Source organism: Elaeis guineensis, chromosome 1, assembly GCF_000442705.2.
Source record: "Elaeis guineensis isolate ETL-2024a chromosome 1, EG11, whole genome shotgun sequence".
Classification (NCBI taxonomy): domain Eukaryota; kingdom Viridiplantae; phylum Streptophyta; class Magnoliopsida; order Arecales; family Arecaceae; genus Elaeis; species Elaeis guineensis.
In genome coordinates, this window is record NC_025993.2 from 7,773,681 (window position 1) to 7,792,948 (window position 19,268).

General features: G+C 37.3%; 1 protein-coding gene across 1 annotated transcript in view; it reads left to right on the plus strand.

Moving 5' to 3' along the window:
- The window catches only part of LOC105037179 (SNF2 domain-containing protein ENL1), a 35,130-nt gene extending 20,976 nt beyond the window's left edge, over positions 1–14,154 (plus strand). The window contains exons 14-20 of the mRNA XM_010912873.4: positions 4,423–4,534; positions 4,923–4,991; positions 5,177–5,271; positions 6,208–6,336; positions 13,409–13,474; positions 13,565–13,706; positions 13,827–14,154. Coding sequence (XP_010911175.1) covers positions 4,423–4,534; positions 4,923–4,991; positions 5,177–5,271; positions 6,208–6,336; positions 13,409–13,474; positions 13,565–13,706; positions 13,827–14,006 — 793 coding nt within the window. The 3' untranslated portion in view covers positions 14,007–14,154. The remainder of the gene's footprint in view (positions 1–4,422; positions 4,535–4,922; positions 4,992–5,176; positions 5,272–6,207; positions 6,337–13,408; positions 13,475–13,564; positions 13,707–13,826) is intronic.
- Positions 14,155–19,268: the final 5,114 nt, after the last annotated feature.

Sequence of the window (19,268 nt, forward strand, 5' to 3'; positions counted from 1 at the left end):
GATGCTACTCACAGGGGTGGAAAGAATTACTATTTATTTAGTTGGAAAGATAAAAAATTTGCCATCATCCCTATTCCCCAGCTTGAAAATATGTTGGACAACTTGGAGGGTTCCACAGTATTTTTGAAGATCGACTTGCATAGTGGCTACCATCAAATCCGCAAAAGGTCAAGATATGAGTGGAAGACTACTTTCAAAACAGAGGGCCTATGCAAATGGCTTGTAATGCCATTTGGGCTATATATCTACAAGTACTACCCACCTGATGGTTTGCTTTATCTTGAGAAATAGCTCAAGAGTGAGTTCTTTCTAAGGGAGACTAATGCAGAACATAATTATAGGGGATTGGCCAGATCAATAGCTGTCAAGCTTAGACCAAGAATGAAATCATGGCTTTTTTCTTTTTGATATTTCATTTGTTTAGTTAACCATACTATATTTTCTGATCTTCAGATACCATATTTAGGGAATCCTATTTCGATATTTTTTTGATTTTTAAATGCCATATTTAGGAGATTCTGTTTTGATATTTAAGAGATTTTTTATTATAATTTTCAAATGCCGTATTTAGGAGATTCTATTTTGATATTTAGGAAATTTCAGATTCTAATGTTATGACTATAAACAGCCCTTGTAAAAGCTCAATTGTAGTGAACCATTCAATTAGAAATTTTTTTGACTTTATCTATTGTTCTCTTGTTCTCAAGAATCATTTCTTGAATTTAGAATTTGTTAGATCAGTTAGAACTTTATCTAGCCCATCCCCGTTCTCGTTTTGCATCACACCAAAAAAAGCCTCGAAGTAAAGAGCATTTCGTTCAGAGGGTTCGTGTATATTTTAGAGAAACTCATTACAGTTGAGTGAAACTCGTTCCAACAAAGAAAGAAGAAAAAATACAAAGCTCAGGCTCGATCGACATCTCTTGAAGCACGAGCCAAGCTTTGAGTCGATGCGATCCCCAACAAAGAGCATAGAACTCCCTGTCTTGCGACGCTTATCGACCCTCTTCAAAAGGATATCGGCGACGGTGCGGGTGCTTTCCTATCGGAAACCCATTCGCCTTCATGATGCATCTTTAAGGAAGACCAGAAATCTACACCAGGCAAGGGAAGAAACAGACCCTCTAGAAAGGTCCAAGATTTGATCATTAAAGCTAAGGCGACAAGAAGCTCAGACGGTCGCCTCCGCAACCCCTCAACTGGAGCAGTGGGATTTTCCAATACCTCCCGTGCCAAAGCAGGATGCCGACTGAAGTGTTCCCTCAAAGCACTCAATGATCGATCAAAAGGGAGAAGTCTCCCAAGCCTGAGAAAAGCATTGACAACCCATTGACATCGGGCGAGACAGCTCTACCACGACATCGATGAAGATAACCAAGGCAATACCAGCCCCAAGCAACAGAGCTCCAACTTATAGAAGGGGCAGGCCTAGGCGAATTCAAACGCCTTGCTGGTTGTGCAACAAATATCACCACCATAAAGGCCTCAAAAGCTGTGTTCCCGGAAAAATAGATATCAGCGTTATATGCAAGCCCGATCGGACCTTCAGACTGTATGGCTCCTTACCGCATAATAATGAGGCGAATTGTCTTCTTTAATTTACAAAAGCGATGCAACACCAATCGATTTTCAGCACTTGGCACGTGCGTAGACTCGTAACTTTCAAAAGACCATTCATTACATGCATACGAAGTAAAAGCTTCGAACAAAGATTTCAACTCGAGCACGGAACTAATTCAGCAAATCCATTTAAGTCATTCAAGCCCTTGACTGAGGCGAAAAGCCAATCACGCCAACATCATAGAGAAGCAAAGGCTTAAAACGAGTGGTACACTAATGAAATATGTTTTTCATTAATTAAAATTTTATTACAGAGCTTCTTCTAGGCAAAAGCGCCCAAGAGCGAATACAAAAGGTTGAAAACCTAGTCCTCGTCTGAAGAGAATACCTTGACCTCCTTGTCGCTGTTGTCAGGGCGGAGGCGCCTTAAATCCATCTTTGGGACCATCTTCTTTACGCGTGTCTTACAGTCCTCGAAGCTTTGGATGAACCCAGCCGAAGATGCCTCAACTCGACTAGCTCATCCTCAAAGTCCATCGAGGTTTTGTGCTCCTTGATGCATTGAAGCCTGGCGTCGATGGGAAGCTCCATCACAGCCTTGATGAACCCCCGATTATCCCCGGACAGACGAGGGTCTGCCCCGAACTAACCCTCCAAAGGGAGGCGGGGCCCAATCCAATGAAGGAGGAGCCTGGAGCGACCTCGATGCAGCAGCGTGTGGCCTTACAACCGCGACCGACCCAATCTTCATCGAGGACTGCCACAAGTTAGAGGCAGAACACTCTAGTTAAGTGCTCCTCGCCTTTTTGGATGAGGACCCCCCAAAGATAAGAGAGCAAGTAGGAGTTGGATGGTAGGAAATCCTATCGGATGGGTGGCCCATTTATATAGGCCACCAACAATGTGGATCCGATCATCAAATCGCCAGACTGTGCCACTCAGTCAGCCCTGAAATGGCAGATCACGTGGCTCTTCGTTCCTCCCTTATCTGATCGAACTGCATGGAACAACTCATGAAGCGTGCTTTGAAACTTACCATAACTTGTTGCATAGCAAATCTTATATGAGTTCATGAGCAATCATCGGATTTCTTCTCTCGAAAGCATCGTTCCATGACTCCTCGAGCCTCCTTTTTGATAAAGGTGGTGCGAGTCACGAAGTGACGCATCATTAATCCCCAAAAATTATTTCTGAAAGTAGTAATGCAGACATGGCTAAGAAGGAATCCGACCGGCCATCCAACTACCAAGATGGATATTACCTTCACTCAAAACCCAAAAGCCACTTCGAACTCGGGAGTGGGGGGCATATGTTGTAGGAGAGGCCTGCCGATTAGGACCAATCCTCCATTGAGGCATGCCCAAGGTGAGGTGGTGAGGTCACACCAGCTGTGAATCCAGAGACCACCCATTCGGCCAGCCGCGTAGGTGAAGCCTGCGCCTGATATCCACGACTAACAACCTCGATATAGAGATATGGGAGAGATTTCTTCCGCGATGAAGGTCAGAATGTGGTCTAACGGCCTGCAGAGCTAGGCCAAACAAACACAGATTCTGGCTAGCGGCCTAAGAGCCCAACCTCCAAATAAAAGGTTCAAAGCGGACCTCAATGGGGAGGAGACAAGTATGCAAGTACACTCACAAACACTCTAGAGCTCTCGCTCATCTCTTGCAATCTTTTCTCTCTATTGTTCCCAAAATTTCAGCTAACTTAAGCATCGAAAGGTCTTTCATCGAAACATCCCCGATGAATGTGGACTTCCTTTGTAGGTACTCTCTGGCGTTGCAAATCTCGATTGGCGTCCTACTCCAACCACATCAGCACTTCACCGGAGCCTTGTGGCAACACTAGGATTTTGACCACTAAGCAGTTTACTTGGTTCAGATACAATGAAAACAAATGGGAGTCAGGTAAGCAATTGATTGATTAGATTGATAATGCAAAGTAATAAGCAGGAGCTTGATTCCTTCTTTCGTTAATTTGGCTTAGCCATACAATTCCTGCTTAACTATGGGTTTGTTCCAATGAGAAGTGCTCTGCATAGAAAATTTCTTGAGATCATTTACAGCTCCCTGTATATAAGTCTAAGTTGACCTCAGCATCCTTTATTCCAACTGTGGTATTTGAATTTTGGGCACACTTGTATTCATTTTGGCCCAGACTTGATTCATTCTGAGTTGAACATTTCCAAACTATGGATATCATTTTGAGTCTTCCTCACTTGACTTACTGATATTCTAATAAGAAGATCCGCTTCCCCGAACTAATCTTGGTGATTTAGCAATTCCAAGTTGAAAACTCGACCCCAAATGATTGGTTTGGATTATGCTGTAGACCACTCAGGAATAATCTGTCTTGGCTTATGGCATCTTGTTGATCACTATTATTATGATTTATGAAATGTACAAGAAGTAGGAATACAGTTGTGATTGCTTACCTTATTTTTCTCTTCTATGCATTTCTTAACTTCATTTTATTGGGTTTTGTTTTTCTTTCATTAGTGAACCACCCATCTTCTTTTGTCTCATGCGCCTCTAACTACCATGTAAGCTTTACATATTATACTTACAGTGATAACTGAATGACTGTTTGTATTGACTGGATAATGTTGCTCATGTCAAACAAGCCTTGTTTAAAGAAGCACCTTACTCATTAAAACTTTTGCCAGTCCATATGCATCTAACCTTCTTAAGTGTAGTTTTCTAGTACTAGTACTATTGCTTCTACTGCTTATATTTTTTGATCAGTCTCGATTTCCCCCAAAGGGAATTTTTCTACCTCTCTTTAGTGTTATTTAGATTTGGTTATCTTTACCTTGGATATCTCTACTTAATTGTTATTGCTCTTTGGTTGTTTACATAGTACGGACAACCAGAGTGTGGACCGTGCATATCGAATTGGGCAAACTAAGGATGTCCTTGTATATCGACTGATGACTTGTGGAACCGTTGAAGAAAAGATTTACAAAATGCAGGTCTGGATTTTGATATGTTATGCATATTTTGTTATAATAATAATTATAAAAAAAAGGAGATATGTCATACATATTTTGTGACTGCTGAAATCTGTTGGTTTATTTTCTTGAGAATGCCATTGGAGTCGTAAACATTAGCTCTGGGATCAAGTTTTACTGCTTAAAAGGGATCAGTTTGATCTAGTATGGTCTTATTTCAGCTGTACATTCAAAATCAGTTTACCATATGTTTCTAAAGCTTACTGAAATTTGTTTCTTGTTTTATTTGGTTACACTTCAACATTATTAATGTCAAACTTCTGCTGCCATTTATGTGCTTTTGTATATTATTTTTGACAAAATCTTTTCAAACAAATATGTTGGACCTGAATGGGTAAAATTCTTCCAGGTTTTCAAGGGTGGTTTATTTAGAACTGCCACAGAAAACAAAGAACAAACTCGTTACTTCAGCCAGAAGGTACGCTCATAAATTATTTTCATTGTTAGTAACTTGTTTTTGCTCATGAAATAATTATTATTTTAATTCCTTTTTATTATCATCATTTCCTATAGTAATATTCAGCATTTTAACATTTATTTTGTACCCTGTGATAGCATGCCTTACTACTGTTTTCTGGTTATTATAATGTTGAATGATATCAGGACATTCAAGAGCTTTTTAGCCTGCCTGAACAAGGTTTTGATGTTTCGCTAACTCAGCAACAATTGTATGAGGAGCATGATCAGCAGCAAACAATGTATCGACCCTATTTCCTTAGTTTGATCCGCCTTTTATGTTGTTTGAACTTTTATTAGTGCAATAATTGCTTCTTCTTCTTCTTCTTCTTCTTCTTCTTCTTTTTTTTTTTTTTGCAAAATCAATCTATCTATATTTCTTCCTATATCTATACCAATGTCTATTTTGTCTGTATATATTAGTCTAAAATTGGATGGCTTAAATAACATGAAACTTTTTGACCACTTGATACATAGGCTAGGGGTCTCCAAATCATATGATTTTTTTTTTTTTTTTGTATAAGCAGTTTAGAGGTAATAGATCACATCCAACAATCCGATCATCAATGTGGGACTCTCATCATTCAATTCAAAAAAAGGTCTAACTCTATAAGAGTTATATACATTGGTATGTATACATATATATGTATGCTATCTAGTTTACCACAACCATAACCATTATCTTCAAACTTGTCCCAACTATTTTGGTTCCTCTGCTTCATAAGTTTTGGTCCTTTTAATAACTCAGTATTGACCAGATGTTAATTATCGACCTTGTATTAGATGCTGATCTTGGTTTGGTAGTTGCATTGGTGGTGTTACTTAGTCTCATGTCCATATATATCAAGCCTTTCCCAACTATATGGTATGCTTTCTGAATCCTTATGCACTGAGCAAGCTATCTGCAGGTACGGTAGTGTTCTATTGTCTTCCATAGCAAATCAAAGATAATAGAGTTATTTTATTGTGTATATTTACGATGCATGTTATTCTCTAAAATAGATCAAGGTGCCTGAGGCTCATTAAAGGCAATGCTCAAATAACTTTCTGATTACCTTTTTAAAATAGATTTGTGTTCCTATTTCTGTATTGTTGAACATACCCTTGAATATCAAATTTCACTATAGAATAGTCTTTGTAACATCATGTATTTCTCCTGATGTTTTGTGTTCTATCAGGGATGACTCTTTGCTGAATCATATGAAGTTTCTAGAGAGTCAAGGTATTGCTGGTGTTAGTCATCATAGTTTGCTCTTCTCTAAGACTGCAGTTGTACCACTTGTGCATGAGAGTAATGAAGTCCAGAGGTCAGTCTTTACTTATCTTAGTTGGTTTTGAATTAATTCTATGTTGCTGAATGTTGCTTTTAAAAATACAAAAGGTTTTTAAGACTGTTCTTATCTCTGTATTGCCTACATGTATGATAAAATTATTGTGCTTGAGTATAAGTATGTCATAAGCTCTTTATCTATCTTATGTTTAATCTTTTTTTTTTTCTCCGACCTTGTGATTGTCATATTTTAGAAGAACTATGGTAGGTTTGCTATGTATTTGCGACCATTGTCAAGTTCATTTATTCATCAAATTCATGGTGGTTCATAATGGACTCTTTGTGCTAAACAAATTGGGAATCAACAGATGGGTTATCAAATCGTAGTTCATTTATAACAAGCAAAAGTCTAGGCTGAAGAACTTAATTAGTTCTATCTTTGGAACCATTGATTGTACACTCCCTGAGATACAACTTTGCCATGCACATGAGGGACCTTACCTTCATACATGTCCAACATTTATAAATTTTCTGCATGTAATACTGCTTTCCTTGAAAATCTAACATATTAAGGAACTAGTTGGTTTCTTGCAACTGGTTTCTGCAGTGAATTACAAGTTCATGCACCTCTAATTCGGAGAAATGTTATTAGTCCAATTTGGTTTGATGCAATTGCAATAGATCTGCTGCTCTCGGCAAATGTAATTAGGTTTCCGCTAGGGCTGAGCAAATAACCAAAATCCGAAGAAACCCACCCAATCCGACCCAATAAACATCGGTTTCAGTCAGTTGAAAGACATAAATCGGATGAAATCGGGTTGGGATTTGTAAAAAATTGATTATTTGCTATCGGATTCAGTTCCTACACCTTTAGCCCGTACAAAACCGAACCTAACCAATGTAATATTTCACAAACTCACTTTTATTTTAGGATGACATCATTTAGACTTCAATACTTCATTCTAAAAAACACCCCATCCACCCATTTGGATTCATGGGAATATTAACGTTGAATTGTTAATGGAAGCATATTAATTTGAGACAATTCTAAAGTAAAAACTTTCAGATGTAGTTGCTTTCAGATGAGTAAATCTTCTCTTTTTCTGTTTTGTTTTGTATAGATTCAAAAATAAATCCAAAATTTGTAACTTATAGGGCCCGTTCTTTTGTAGGTAAAAGATTTACCCATGAAACTATATTTTTCTGGGTAAGTATTTCCCAGGTAACATTTAGACAGGAAAATATCTTACCTATGTTCTTTTATACATGGGAAAGTGGCTTTGAAATCTGTTACCCATGTTCTTTTGCATTATTACTTTCCCGGGTAAGTTGCTAAACTTTATCCATATTTCCCATAATACCCTTTATGCTTCTTGGGTCAAATTTGATGATTTATTTATAAAGCTTAATTTTTTTTGTACCAAACTAAATAATTTTTTTTGTACCAAACTAAGCTTTTAGTCTATACCAAATTATCCTAACATAATAAAATTATCAACTTCTAATAAAGATATATTTTATTAGTCTGAGTTATTAGTTATTAACGATAGAGGCATCGGAAATGAGAAAAAGGATATTTTAGGAATAAAATTAAGAGATCACTTTACCGGTTGATGGGAAAATCATTTAGCCATCCCCTGGATGGGTAAAATTTTTCTCCTATTTCATGGGTAAATGCCACCCATGGAAAATAATTTACCCATCTTGAAATCTGTGAGAACATGGGTAAGTTCGTCAATAGGAAAGTTGACCAACTTTCCCATGATATTTACCCACAAAAGAACGAGCCCATAAGGTTTAGGCTTTTTTTGCATTAAATTGATAAAAAAAAAGGTAAATAAGCTTAAGTGGACCAACATTGGATTTAAAATCAACATTGAAGCCCAAACTGACACAACCCATTCGAACCCGCTACAAACCATTCACTTCAGTTTCAAATGGTTTATACATGATAAACAGTGAGTAGCGGGTTGAATTTTTTTCAATCCGATTGGGTTTGGTCGGATGAAATTTTTCTCTCAATCCGACCGAATCCGACCCATGCTCAGCCCTAGTTTCTGCCATTTGGTTAGATAAACCTTTATGAGTCTCATGACTTCATACTTGGAGCGGTGAGGTTTTTCCCATTTCACAAGTCTAATCAAAAAAGAGTGGAGCTTTATATCTGTAATAACTGTCTTCCTTCGACATAAAGATGTCATCTGTCTTTTTCACACACAACTCATAGATCAAGACTTCATAGGTAACAACACTTAGTATAATCCTAGATCTTTATTGTTTTCAAAACAAATCAATTATCATCTCAACCTCAACCTATTTGCGAAGCACATAGATCAGACATGCGTAACAGTACATCTAGCTGTGCAAGTCACTGCAATGCATCAAACACCATTTATGTAACTCCTTTGTAGGTGGATTTAGGAGGCAAACTGAGGGTACACATCTTCAAACATGGGCATGGCTCACATTAACCAGAACAAGGCAACAATAGAAAGCCTTATGCCCCCTAATCTGAGCTAAGCGGAGCTCTTGTGGCAGATGAAGGGAAGGCCTCAGTGCTCTAGGGAGAAGTGGTGGATGGATGAGCAGTAGATGAGGAGTTGGAGCTAGAGGAGCTGATTGAGGTGATGGTGGAAGAGGTTTGTGGGGCTCTCTTATCAAATGGCTGAGTTAGAGGATGGGTGAGGTCTCTGTCTGTTACAAAGGGCAGTGTCAAGGGATGGATAAAGGAAGATGGGTAGGGTGTAGAATAGAAGAAAGGTGGCCATATATTGTGGCGGTGTATGGCAGTGATGGTGGTGTAAGATAACACAGAGGGTATAGTTTACATTCAAGCATCAAATATTATGGAAAGTGGAGATGGTGGCTAGAAATGATTGGAGCAAACCTTGTCCAAATTGAAGGGGGAGACCCATCCACCGACTTTGGAGGGAGCCGCTGGAAATGATGTTTGCAGCTTGACAATTCGAACTTTTCAGTGGGTGTGGGAGGAGATGTAGAGGGCTTTTGAGGAGGGTAAGGGGTGATAGTTGGATGGAGAGGACTTCTATTGAGGGCAGGTGGTGATCGTTCAGTCCATTCAAGTCGCACGAGGTGTCTTTTTGACACAAGGTATTGCATCAGGATGTATGCTTATGTTTGGTCTAAGATGCAACAAAAATGTATGGCTATGCATGATCAGCCATTTGAGCTCTATCAAGCTGCAGCAAACTAAACATAGGGTTTGAGCCGGTTGCTGCGGCTGCTTATGCAGGTAGTTTACATGCAGGTAGCTGAACAGACTCCAGGTAGTGCAAGAGTTTTGCATTTTTCTTTTACCAAAACAGATCATAAGACTAAGAGTCCAAGATAATTACTTCCCTTTACCTATAGCAAAATTCATTCCAAAACTCTAGAATTCTTTAGTTGGAGGTGCCCTTTTATTTGTGTATATGAGGCATGTATATGCATAAAACATCCACACATAAAGCCATCATTTAGCTGAGTAGCTGATAGGCTACAATCCGTTAGTACTTGTCCATTTGGTGATCACATTATGCCGAACTTAAGAACAATTGCATTTTTCTTTTACCAAAACAGATCATAAGACTAAGAGTCCAAGATATTTACTTCCCTTTACCTATAGCAACATTCGTTCTGAAACTCTAGAATTCTTTAGTTGGAGGTGCCCTTTTATTTGTGTATATGAGGCATGTATATGCATGGAGCATCCACACATAAAGCCATCATTTAGCTGAGTAGCTGATAGGCTACCAATTTATTAGTACTTGTCCATTTGGTGATCACATTGTGCCGAACTTAAAAACAATTGACAGCAAAGTTTGCTGACTCGGTACAGACCCCATACCGGTGCCAATCTATTTTTGTGTTGGTATGGGGCTTGTTTGGCATGCCGAGTATCGGTACATCCTCTGTACTGTATACAGATACTAAACGGGTACAGTATGGTACACCCTATACCACCCGGGTCGGTATGGTATGGCAAACCTTGATTGACATTGATGACATTGGTTGGTTTTGACACCCATTTCCTATGGAAGAGTTGCAAAAGAATGCTGCAGTTGGCAGACAATTGCATGCCTGCTGTGGCCAAATTAGTCTATCAGTTTCATTCTGCAGATGGTCACTAATTCTCATTATTCTTAAGGAGTGAGGTTCTGTTAGTGATATTGACTACTTGTCCCAAGATTTGCCAGATATTATCTGCTGGAAAAACCTGGTATATGCTTCATGTATCAGCTGTAAATATGGAGATTTAGTGGAGAAACAATTTATTAGTCAGAATTTGGTAGAGTGCTAATCTAAGCCAGCAATTGTACATGACATCAAACTTTCTATCTGGTGTAAAATATTCCACAAGGTGAAAAAATGGACCATTGCTTGTGTTGAATTTCGCAAATCACCGTCCATTATAGTTAACCATGTGGCACCACAGAAAGCATCCATGTGGCATTCACCTGAGTTTCTGATTTTAGTTTGATCAAGACATTTGTAGTTGGTTATTTTTCTTCAGAGGATTTTATTCGATATACTAATTTTGCCCATCTATTGCCTCTTTTAAATGTCTTTTGACTATCGAAAAATGTTTAGCTTGTTCAGGAACTATTTCAACAATAGATGCATCACATTTCTAATTTTAGGAGACATTTGAAGATGACAAATTTTTATGCAATTTTTAACTAAATGTTTTGTTGCAACTTACAACTCGTATTGCTGTGGCTGATGATCCCATAATTAGATCCATCAAGGAATGATACTTTCCTCAAATGATGGGGTTATCTCTATTCATGATTCTCCATCAAAGAAATTTAGAAATTCAGAGGTACAATGCTTTATGGCAGAATTAGGAAAAAAGTGGGAGGGGGGGGGGGGGTTGCGGTGGATAGCCTAGTGCATGAGCCTCCTGCTGCCACTACTGGATGTGGCGAAGGTCAGATGGGCATAGCCTTACCCTGCATGCAGAGAGATTTTTTCCAAAAGGGAGAGTGGTTGCACTTACCCAAAAGTCAATTTGGTCAACTAAATTATCTTTTATTCTTCCTTGGCGCATGTCTGTGCTTCTTCTATGCGTGTATGTTTGTGTATATGACCTTTTTTGTAGTTCAGTTTCTCAGAACACATGTTATCGTAGTTCTCTTCTATGGTTATTTCACATTCCATCTTCTTGAGCTTTGCTCTCGTAGCCTTTTTTTTCTACTGCAACAGAAATCTTTTTCAGGAAAACTGTGTCAGAAGTTTTCTTGCTAATGTCACAAACTGCTTTCTTGACCTCAAATACATCTAATTCTGCTTCCTCTTTTGACACTAAGGTTGTGTTTAGTTCCCGAATAAATCTGACCAGTATATTTGAATAACTTTATTCAAATAGGTATTTACTCGTTAATCAACTAAAACTATTTGGACCCTCTCCCTCAAATATTTCGAACCATGTTAAAACTGCTTGAGTACCGCAAAGTTACTTTTCAGTTTTCATGAAAATCCAAATGTGCCCCTCAAGAACCAATAAAATTGTTTGGCCGAATAGATGTGGATAAAGGTGAAAAGGTTAACTTTATTCATGTTTGTTCAGGAACTAAAAAGGGTGCAGGGCCTTGTTTGGATGCCATGGCACATATTACTAGAAGTTCTTCTAAGGAAAAGTAAAGGTTTGGAATGATTTTGCAACAGAATCCCAATAAAAATTGTACTTTTCTGCGGTGGCTGTTTTTGTAACTCGGGGGAGATTTATTGGACCATTTTGTTTGTGGGAAATAAAATGTTCTTATTAAGTAAATATATTCACCACATGGCACATTCATAATCAAATGAACTTGAAACCTCCTCTTCGTCTTAATTAAATTATTGTATTGTCATTTTTTGATACCACCCTCCCAAAACACAAGGTCAGGAAAAATGCTTGGTCTGGCATGAGACTTGCCTGCTCAAGTTCGCTTGAACTGGGCTAAGATCAGAATATATATCATGCAATGCAATATGTAGGTTGATTTTAATATTGATTACCAGTTCATTGCCATAGATTAAATTGATGCTAGGAGAAGGTCAAGTTTTGATTTTTAAACTTAATTTTTTTATTATCATATTCAGCAATTAAGGATTGATGAGGCATTTTCCTCATCTCTCCCTTCCTTTGCCCATTCTCCATATTCACAACACTCCACATGTTGAGCCTCCACATGCCCCCATCATACCTATCTTTCCCTTATGCAACAGAGAAGGAAAGGCAAACAGGTGGGATTGGAGTGGGAAGAAGTAGTGGGTGGCCAGTGGGATGGGTTTGGGAGTGGGGAGCAGGTGGCCATGTCAGTGGGTTGTGTGTTCACGTGCGCACGTGTGTGCGTGCATGTGTGAGTGCTTGTGCGTGTGTGTGAGAGAGAGAGAGTGAGAGAGAGAGAGAGAGATCTTGGAGTGGGAGCTTTGAGAATGGAACTCAATGGTAGTCATTGTATGTGATGAGAGGCTCTCGGCCTTGGAGCTTTTGAAAGGATGGTGGAGGGGGCCCAGGGGTGTTAAGTTCCGAGTAGGATCAAGGAGGAAACTTTTATGGGGTGAAAAAGGGGCTCCTAACACAAGACATTGGAAATAAAACCACAGAAGATAGTGGGTTTTATTTTTTTGTCCTCATGGAATCACCTTTTTACTATGATTTTCTGTTAAAGTCATCTGAATAGTTTGTTAGGGATGTTTTCCTTATGGTCTAGACTATAGAGTTCCCGTAGTATGCCTGATTACCATGAAATACCATGGGGACTAGATACATTCATACAGGCCCTAAAATTCGAGATGAAATGAATGTTTTAACATGATAGAAAAGGGAATTGCTTGCATGTATTCTTGGGTTAAACTAGACATGAAGAAGCAGAAAAGGTTACCGAAAATTTAGGAAGATATTTTGCATTTTAAAGTTATATATCTAAGTGGAATGCCACTGTTTGTATCAATGTCCGTATAAATCTTAAAGATGCAACATTTCAGTAAGGTATGCCTCGTGTTGTGAAATTATAGCATAGAAATTTTTCACTTTGTACCATTGTGTGGACATTTTGTTTGTTATGTTCACTAAATTTCTTCCTTAGGTTACATAGTTATGCCAAACTGATGGTTTTGTGCAGTAAGATGGGAAACAGAATTGTTAGAAGTTCAACATCAGGGACATCATTTGAACGTGCAGTGAATGGGTATGAACTGGAAACTTATTATGCTTAATCTACCATAGAAGAGTGGCTTTTGAAACAAATCTAACAAATGTTCATTTTATGTTTTAACAGGGCAGCTTATGCACTAAACCCAAAAGATCTGAAGTTCACTTCCAGAACATATACTCCCAGGACTTCACCGAATGAAGCAAAAGACAGTCCTGAGAACATTGAGGAAAGAATCAAACGTTTGTCTAAAACTTTGGCAGACAAGGTAGAATTTCTCGATTTATTTGGTGTGCCCTCATGTGCATGTTTGTGAATACTTATATTTGCGACTGTGGAACTGTGATCTCTGACTGGTTGCTAACCCCTGGACAAAAATGGGTTGCAGGTCCTGGTTTCAAAACTTCCAGATCGTGGAGATAGGATACGCAAACAGATAGCTGAATTAAATCAACAGATCTGTACAATCAGTGAATCACCACTTGACAACTCATTAGAAAGGAAGGAACCAGAAATAATTGATGTAGATGATCTTACTGAGGGGATGCAAAGGATTTTATCTGTTTAAGTGTTACTAATGTGCTTTTGCATATTCAGGTCATTTGAGTAATGACTGTTTTGATCAACTGATGTCCACCTATGCTAACTTAATCGCTGAAATGTTTTGGTTGTCCAGAATTTAGAGTGATAATGCGGCATTGTCTTTTCACATGACAGTTAAGTGTTTCTTACGAATGTAGGGGATGATCTCAGATTTACAGATTTGCGCCTGAGCTATGTGCATTGTAAAGCATCATTTCCCTTGAGCTCCAAAGCTTGTATGAATTAACTTCACAGGGTTGGACAAGTGCACAAGAGCTACAGGCCAGTTAACTCATGAGTTCTCTGGAAAACCCATAGAGGCGTAGCTCCCAGCGAAGAAACATGGGGAAGCTGGAAAGAATGGGCTATAACAGGCATGTCAGGGATGTCAGCGTTGGAAAATTCTTAAAGAGGGCATCATATACTCCCGCTGTCCACCTCTTTCCGATGTTGCTTTTCGTAGAATACCAATAGTTCACCAGTGTCTTCTCTTGCTTTGACCTAAAATCAAATCTTAATTATCTGAAACAAAGTGAAATGATCGAACTGGCTATGTGCCCTCAAAGTGAACCTAAACATGTTGATAACATTTTTTTTTTTTCATCTGCATATTAGTTACATGAATAGGACATGAATAATGTCTTCCTTTACATGGTATTGCAAACAAAACTATTCCTCCCCACTACGGCAAGGCCAAATTGCTCCAGAGGCACAATCAAAGGCTTAGTTCCTGCTATTGGTTTATATTGCTTGTTAGGTACCTGACCTTGCCCGGTGCCTGACGAGGTAGTCTTTATACGGCCTGTTTAGGGTTAGGGGCAAGGACAAATATTTAAAAAAAAAAAAGAAAAGAAAAAAAAGAAAGAAAGAAAAGAAAAGAACTGTAGTTGGTTCGGAGGGGAGGTGAGTAATAGCATACCCACCCTAAATCTGATACAAGGTATTTATTCAAATAATCTTTAATTATTTTCTTTTCTTAATTTAAGATATTTTTTTTTCTAAAAAATAATATTTTTATTTGTTGTTTAAATTCCTGTTGAATATTTGATTCACTATGTTTTGGAACCGTAATATGAGGTAACAAGGTCTGATGTTACATCTTTTTTTCTTGAATTTATGTGCTGATAAAAAAAAGATTTTTACAGTTTTACCTGCCTTGGCCCGCCCCATCTTTTACCGTACTAAGTTTGTTTTAAAAATTTTTTATCAAATTGATGCAGATTTTAATTTATTTATTAAAATAATATAAAAATTAAAAATATCATTTGAAATGATATTTTCTACTAAAAAAATGACATTTCAACTGATTTTTTTTAGCCTAGTCAGCAACCTTTCTCAGCCTATGTAGAACTCCACTATAAAAATATTTACTATAAAAATGTCATTCGGAATAGAGTTTTTAAAAATATTATTTAGAATAGTGATTTTAAAAGTGCCATTCCAAATGGTATTTTTAATTTTTTTTTTTTTAGTGCATGATGTCCTGATCTGGCACCTTAGTTTAATTTTTTAAACTAATTTTTTTGATGCGTGATATGTTTCTCATTATTATTTATATTTTGATTTATATAGCTCTTTTAGCATGGTATTTTCTTCCTCAATTTTTTGAAAAACATCTGAAGATCTGTATCCATGTTTACAAACCATAGCATCCTAACACTTGAAATTAAACAAGCAAAATATTTAAAACTCTGATAGAAACAATAATTAATAATATAAGATAGAATAAAAATATCAAATCTACAAAAAAAAATCTCACAGTCTACAAGTCCAAAAATAGTAAGTCCCACAAGGGCATCGTGGTGCCCGTGGCCGCTTGAACCTTCTTAGGAAGGTTCTCAACAGTCGCTCATGCTCCTGTGTTACCTGTAATGACCCCTCTCCTATATCAGTGGCGTCTCTTGGTTATGTATATGAAGAATAACAGGTGCTGTCAGAGCATCTACGAGCTGAGTGACCCCCTCATTTGGATCCAAAGATAGGTCTGTAACAAAAGGATCAGACCACTTACATGAAAACTCATGATGCCAACTCGGATCCGGTACTGTCATTTGGGACATATAGGAAGATGAAGGCTCTGGCATCTGTGGATCAAAAAGTAGTGGCATATGTGCAGTATGATGCGATGAAATCTGCGGAATATTTAGTGATGGCATATGTGGAACATGTGGTGCCGGTGCATATTTCATATCTAACGCATCGGATGCCCCATGCTAAGGTGTACAGCTATCTAGGTCATAGTTAATCACCGTCAATATCCTTAAACATGATCTTTCCATCTCCCGCAGTATCTGGATCTGCTCATCCTCATCAGTCGTAGATAGAACACGACGAGTGTTCAACATAAGACCCGATAAATGATCAATCTGTATAACAAAAATAAAATTAGCAATAACATTATAGAACATAAAATAAAGATATAACAGAACTACATAAAATATTTTGCATTAATGATTAGAAGTAAAATAAAAATTTAATGAATTAAAATTCAATATAAAATTAATATAAAGTATAATTTTAATGATCTTACCGACATGCGCATAATAAAATTCTCACCCTCGTATCCTAAAACTGCATACCAAGGCTGCCCAATGACCGATATTATAATGCTAAGAAACCAAGCCATGTAGTCCTCGGTATATGGATGGCCTCCCAATATATCATCATCATGAACTATATAATCTCACTGTGTATTCCAAATGATGATATATTCTACATGTCGGATACGCCAGTCAATATGAGCTCTCCCTCATCGATTAAGATGATGAAGTCGCTAGCTGGTATCAAACTGCTTCGGAATGCCCTAAATCTGACCAAACTGCTGCAGCATACGATCCGAAAGGTGCCACTCCACCACATCAAAATAAATAAGCAGCACCCTAGCAGTCCATATATCATATCCATCCGTTCAAATCTGTGGTAATATGGACATGTTCTAATCTGTGTATGGCTCCGACAAAAATTGATAAAGTTAAAAATAAAATTAGATTAGTAAGCTCATTTTTTAGGAGATTATGAATACTATAAAATGATATTTATGCATAAATTAAAATTATCCGTCTATGTGTACTAGTCAATGGATCCAGCTGGTATTTATAAACTCGTACTACCTTCATCGGCATGTGGTGAATATTGAATGCAACATTCCATCTGCTTGACAGTATGTTCACATTAATTAAATTTCATCAGATTAAAAATAGTGCCAAGTTTCAAATAATGGAATCAATATTTTTATACCTATATCTCTAAGATGCGTTTAGTCTGAATGGAACATCAGAGTCGTACTGCTCTGGTAGCATCTCAAGCAATTGTCTTCACAATGGACTGATAGTCGACATCCTCTTTCATGCCTAAATCTACTAATTCCAAAAAAATCATACATGATATGCCCAATCAAAGTTACAATAGAATGTAGAAAATTAAAATTTGTATATCACATACCTGCAATAATACAAAATAACCACTAATCTCTGGCTGGTCTACTATAGAACTCCGGCACATAGCCCTGTACAGACAAGCTAGTATTGTACTGTCCCAACTGAGTCTACGAGAAAAATTTAAATCCTCTAATAATGGTAAAAACATCAACTTCATCTTGTTAGATGAAGTATCAGGCAAAAGGATATCCCCTAGTAACCGCAGTACATAGTCCCTGACATATTGTCACACCATCTCCTCTGGTGCATAATCTCCAATGTGCAAATATCAATAATAATCATTCAAATAGTCTATCCTCAGTCACGAATGATCAAAGAACTGTGCCTCGAGTTGAAACGATTATAATCAATAACACATAACCTACCACTCTGGAATGTTAAGAATGGGATCAGCTCCTGTAACTACCTCACCATCAAGTGATAGTCCAGTGAGGACACTAACATCATGTAATGTGACAGTTGCCTCACCAAATAAAAGATGAAATATGTGTGTCTTTAGGCGCTATCTCTTAAACAAGGCAGTAATAAGACTAACGTCCATCTATATCTGCCTAATCCGATACACTTCATAGAACCCCAGATATCATAAATAATCTATAACTCTATCTGAGATGTCCTCCGTCCTCCATATGTCAGCATCAGCTCGTCGTAATCGAAGGTGCCTGGGCTCCTGCAATAAGATAGAATAATTAAATAACGTATATAACTTTAACAAAATTTTTTTTATAAAAATATAAATAGTAAGAATAGAAATAGAATGCTTACATTACTTCATCAAGTCATTCTTCTTCAGCCTTATTCTCATCTGACTCAAAACCTCGATTATCAAAATTTATTCCAGTACTGATCCAATCATCATCCCCTATTTGAGTGTCGTATCCCGCACTTACTGCTACTTCCACTATAGGAGAAGTTACCATAGGAGAAATCATCATAGGAGAAGTCACTATAAGACTTTGAATAATTGGATAATTAAGACCAACAATATTAGAATATTGTTCTACAAACATGGCCTCAATACCAACGGTTCACACCATAGGACTTATGAAAGGCAAGGAAGGTCCAGGAGTATTGCCCTCTTGGGTTAAAAGCATACTACAGTACCCAAACCTCAGTACCATCATTTGAGTAGTATTTTTAATAGAGGGTATATCTTTCTTTTCAATATAATTTAATATATCGATATTCTGAAAATTTTAAAAAAAATGTCAATATTTCTTAGACATCTTCATCATTATCAATTGGAACTAAGATATACTTGCTCTGCATTAACTGTCTCGATAAATTAAGAAATCACCATCTCAATTTGATTTCATATTTTTCTCTATCTATAGGAATATCACTGTATAAATGATCCAATAATTCTTGACGTGATATGATAAAGACAGTCTAACCATCCGGCTCGCAAGTTGACTGTACTACATGCCATCTTCATCATTTTCTATTGTGCCATCATAATACAATAGTAGATGAACCCTAGCTTTGACCATTTTCTCAGATAATACTACGACAATATCAAAATCAAAATATTTAGTACTAATAATTATTTTAATAAAATGACTTACATAATAAATACATCATATTATCAACTAATAGGTATATATAGATTCTATCCATTCAGAAATTATATTAATTTTATAGATAATTACAGTAATCAAACGATACGCAATAGGGATCGAAAGAAATTTCGACATCATTTTTTCTTAGTTCTCCCCACACGATTGAAGATATGTGAGAAGAACTAAAGAAAAATACTGTCCGAAATTTTTTTCGAATCCTCTATGTATTGTTTGATTACTATAATTATCTAT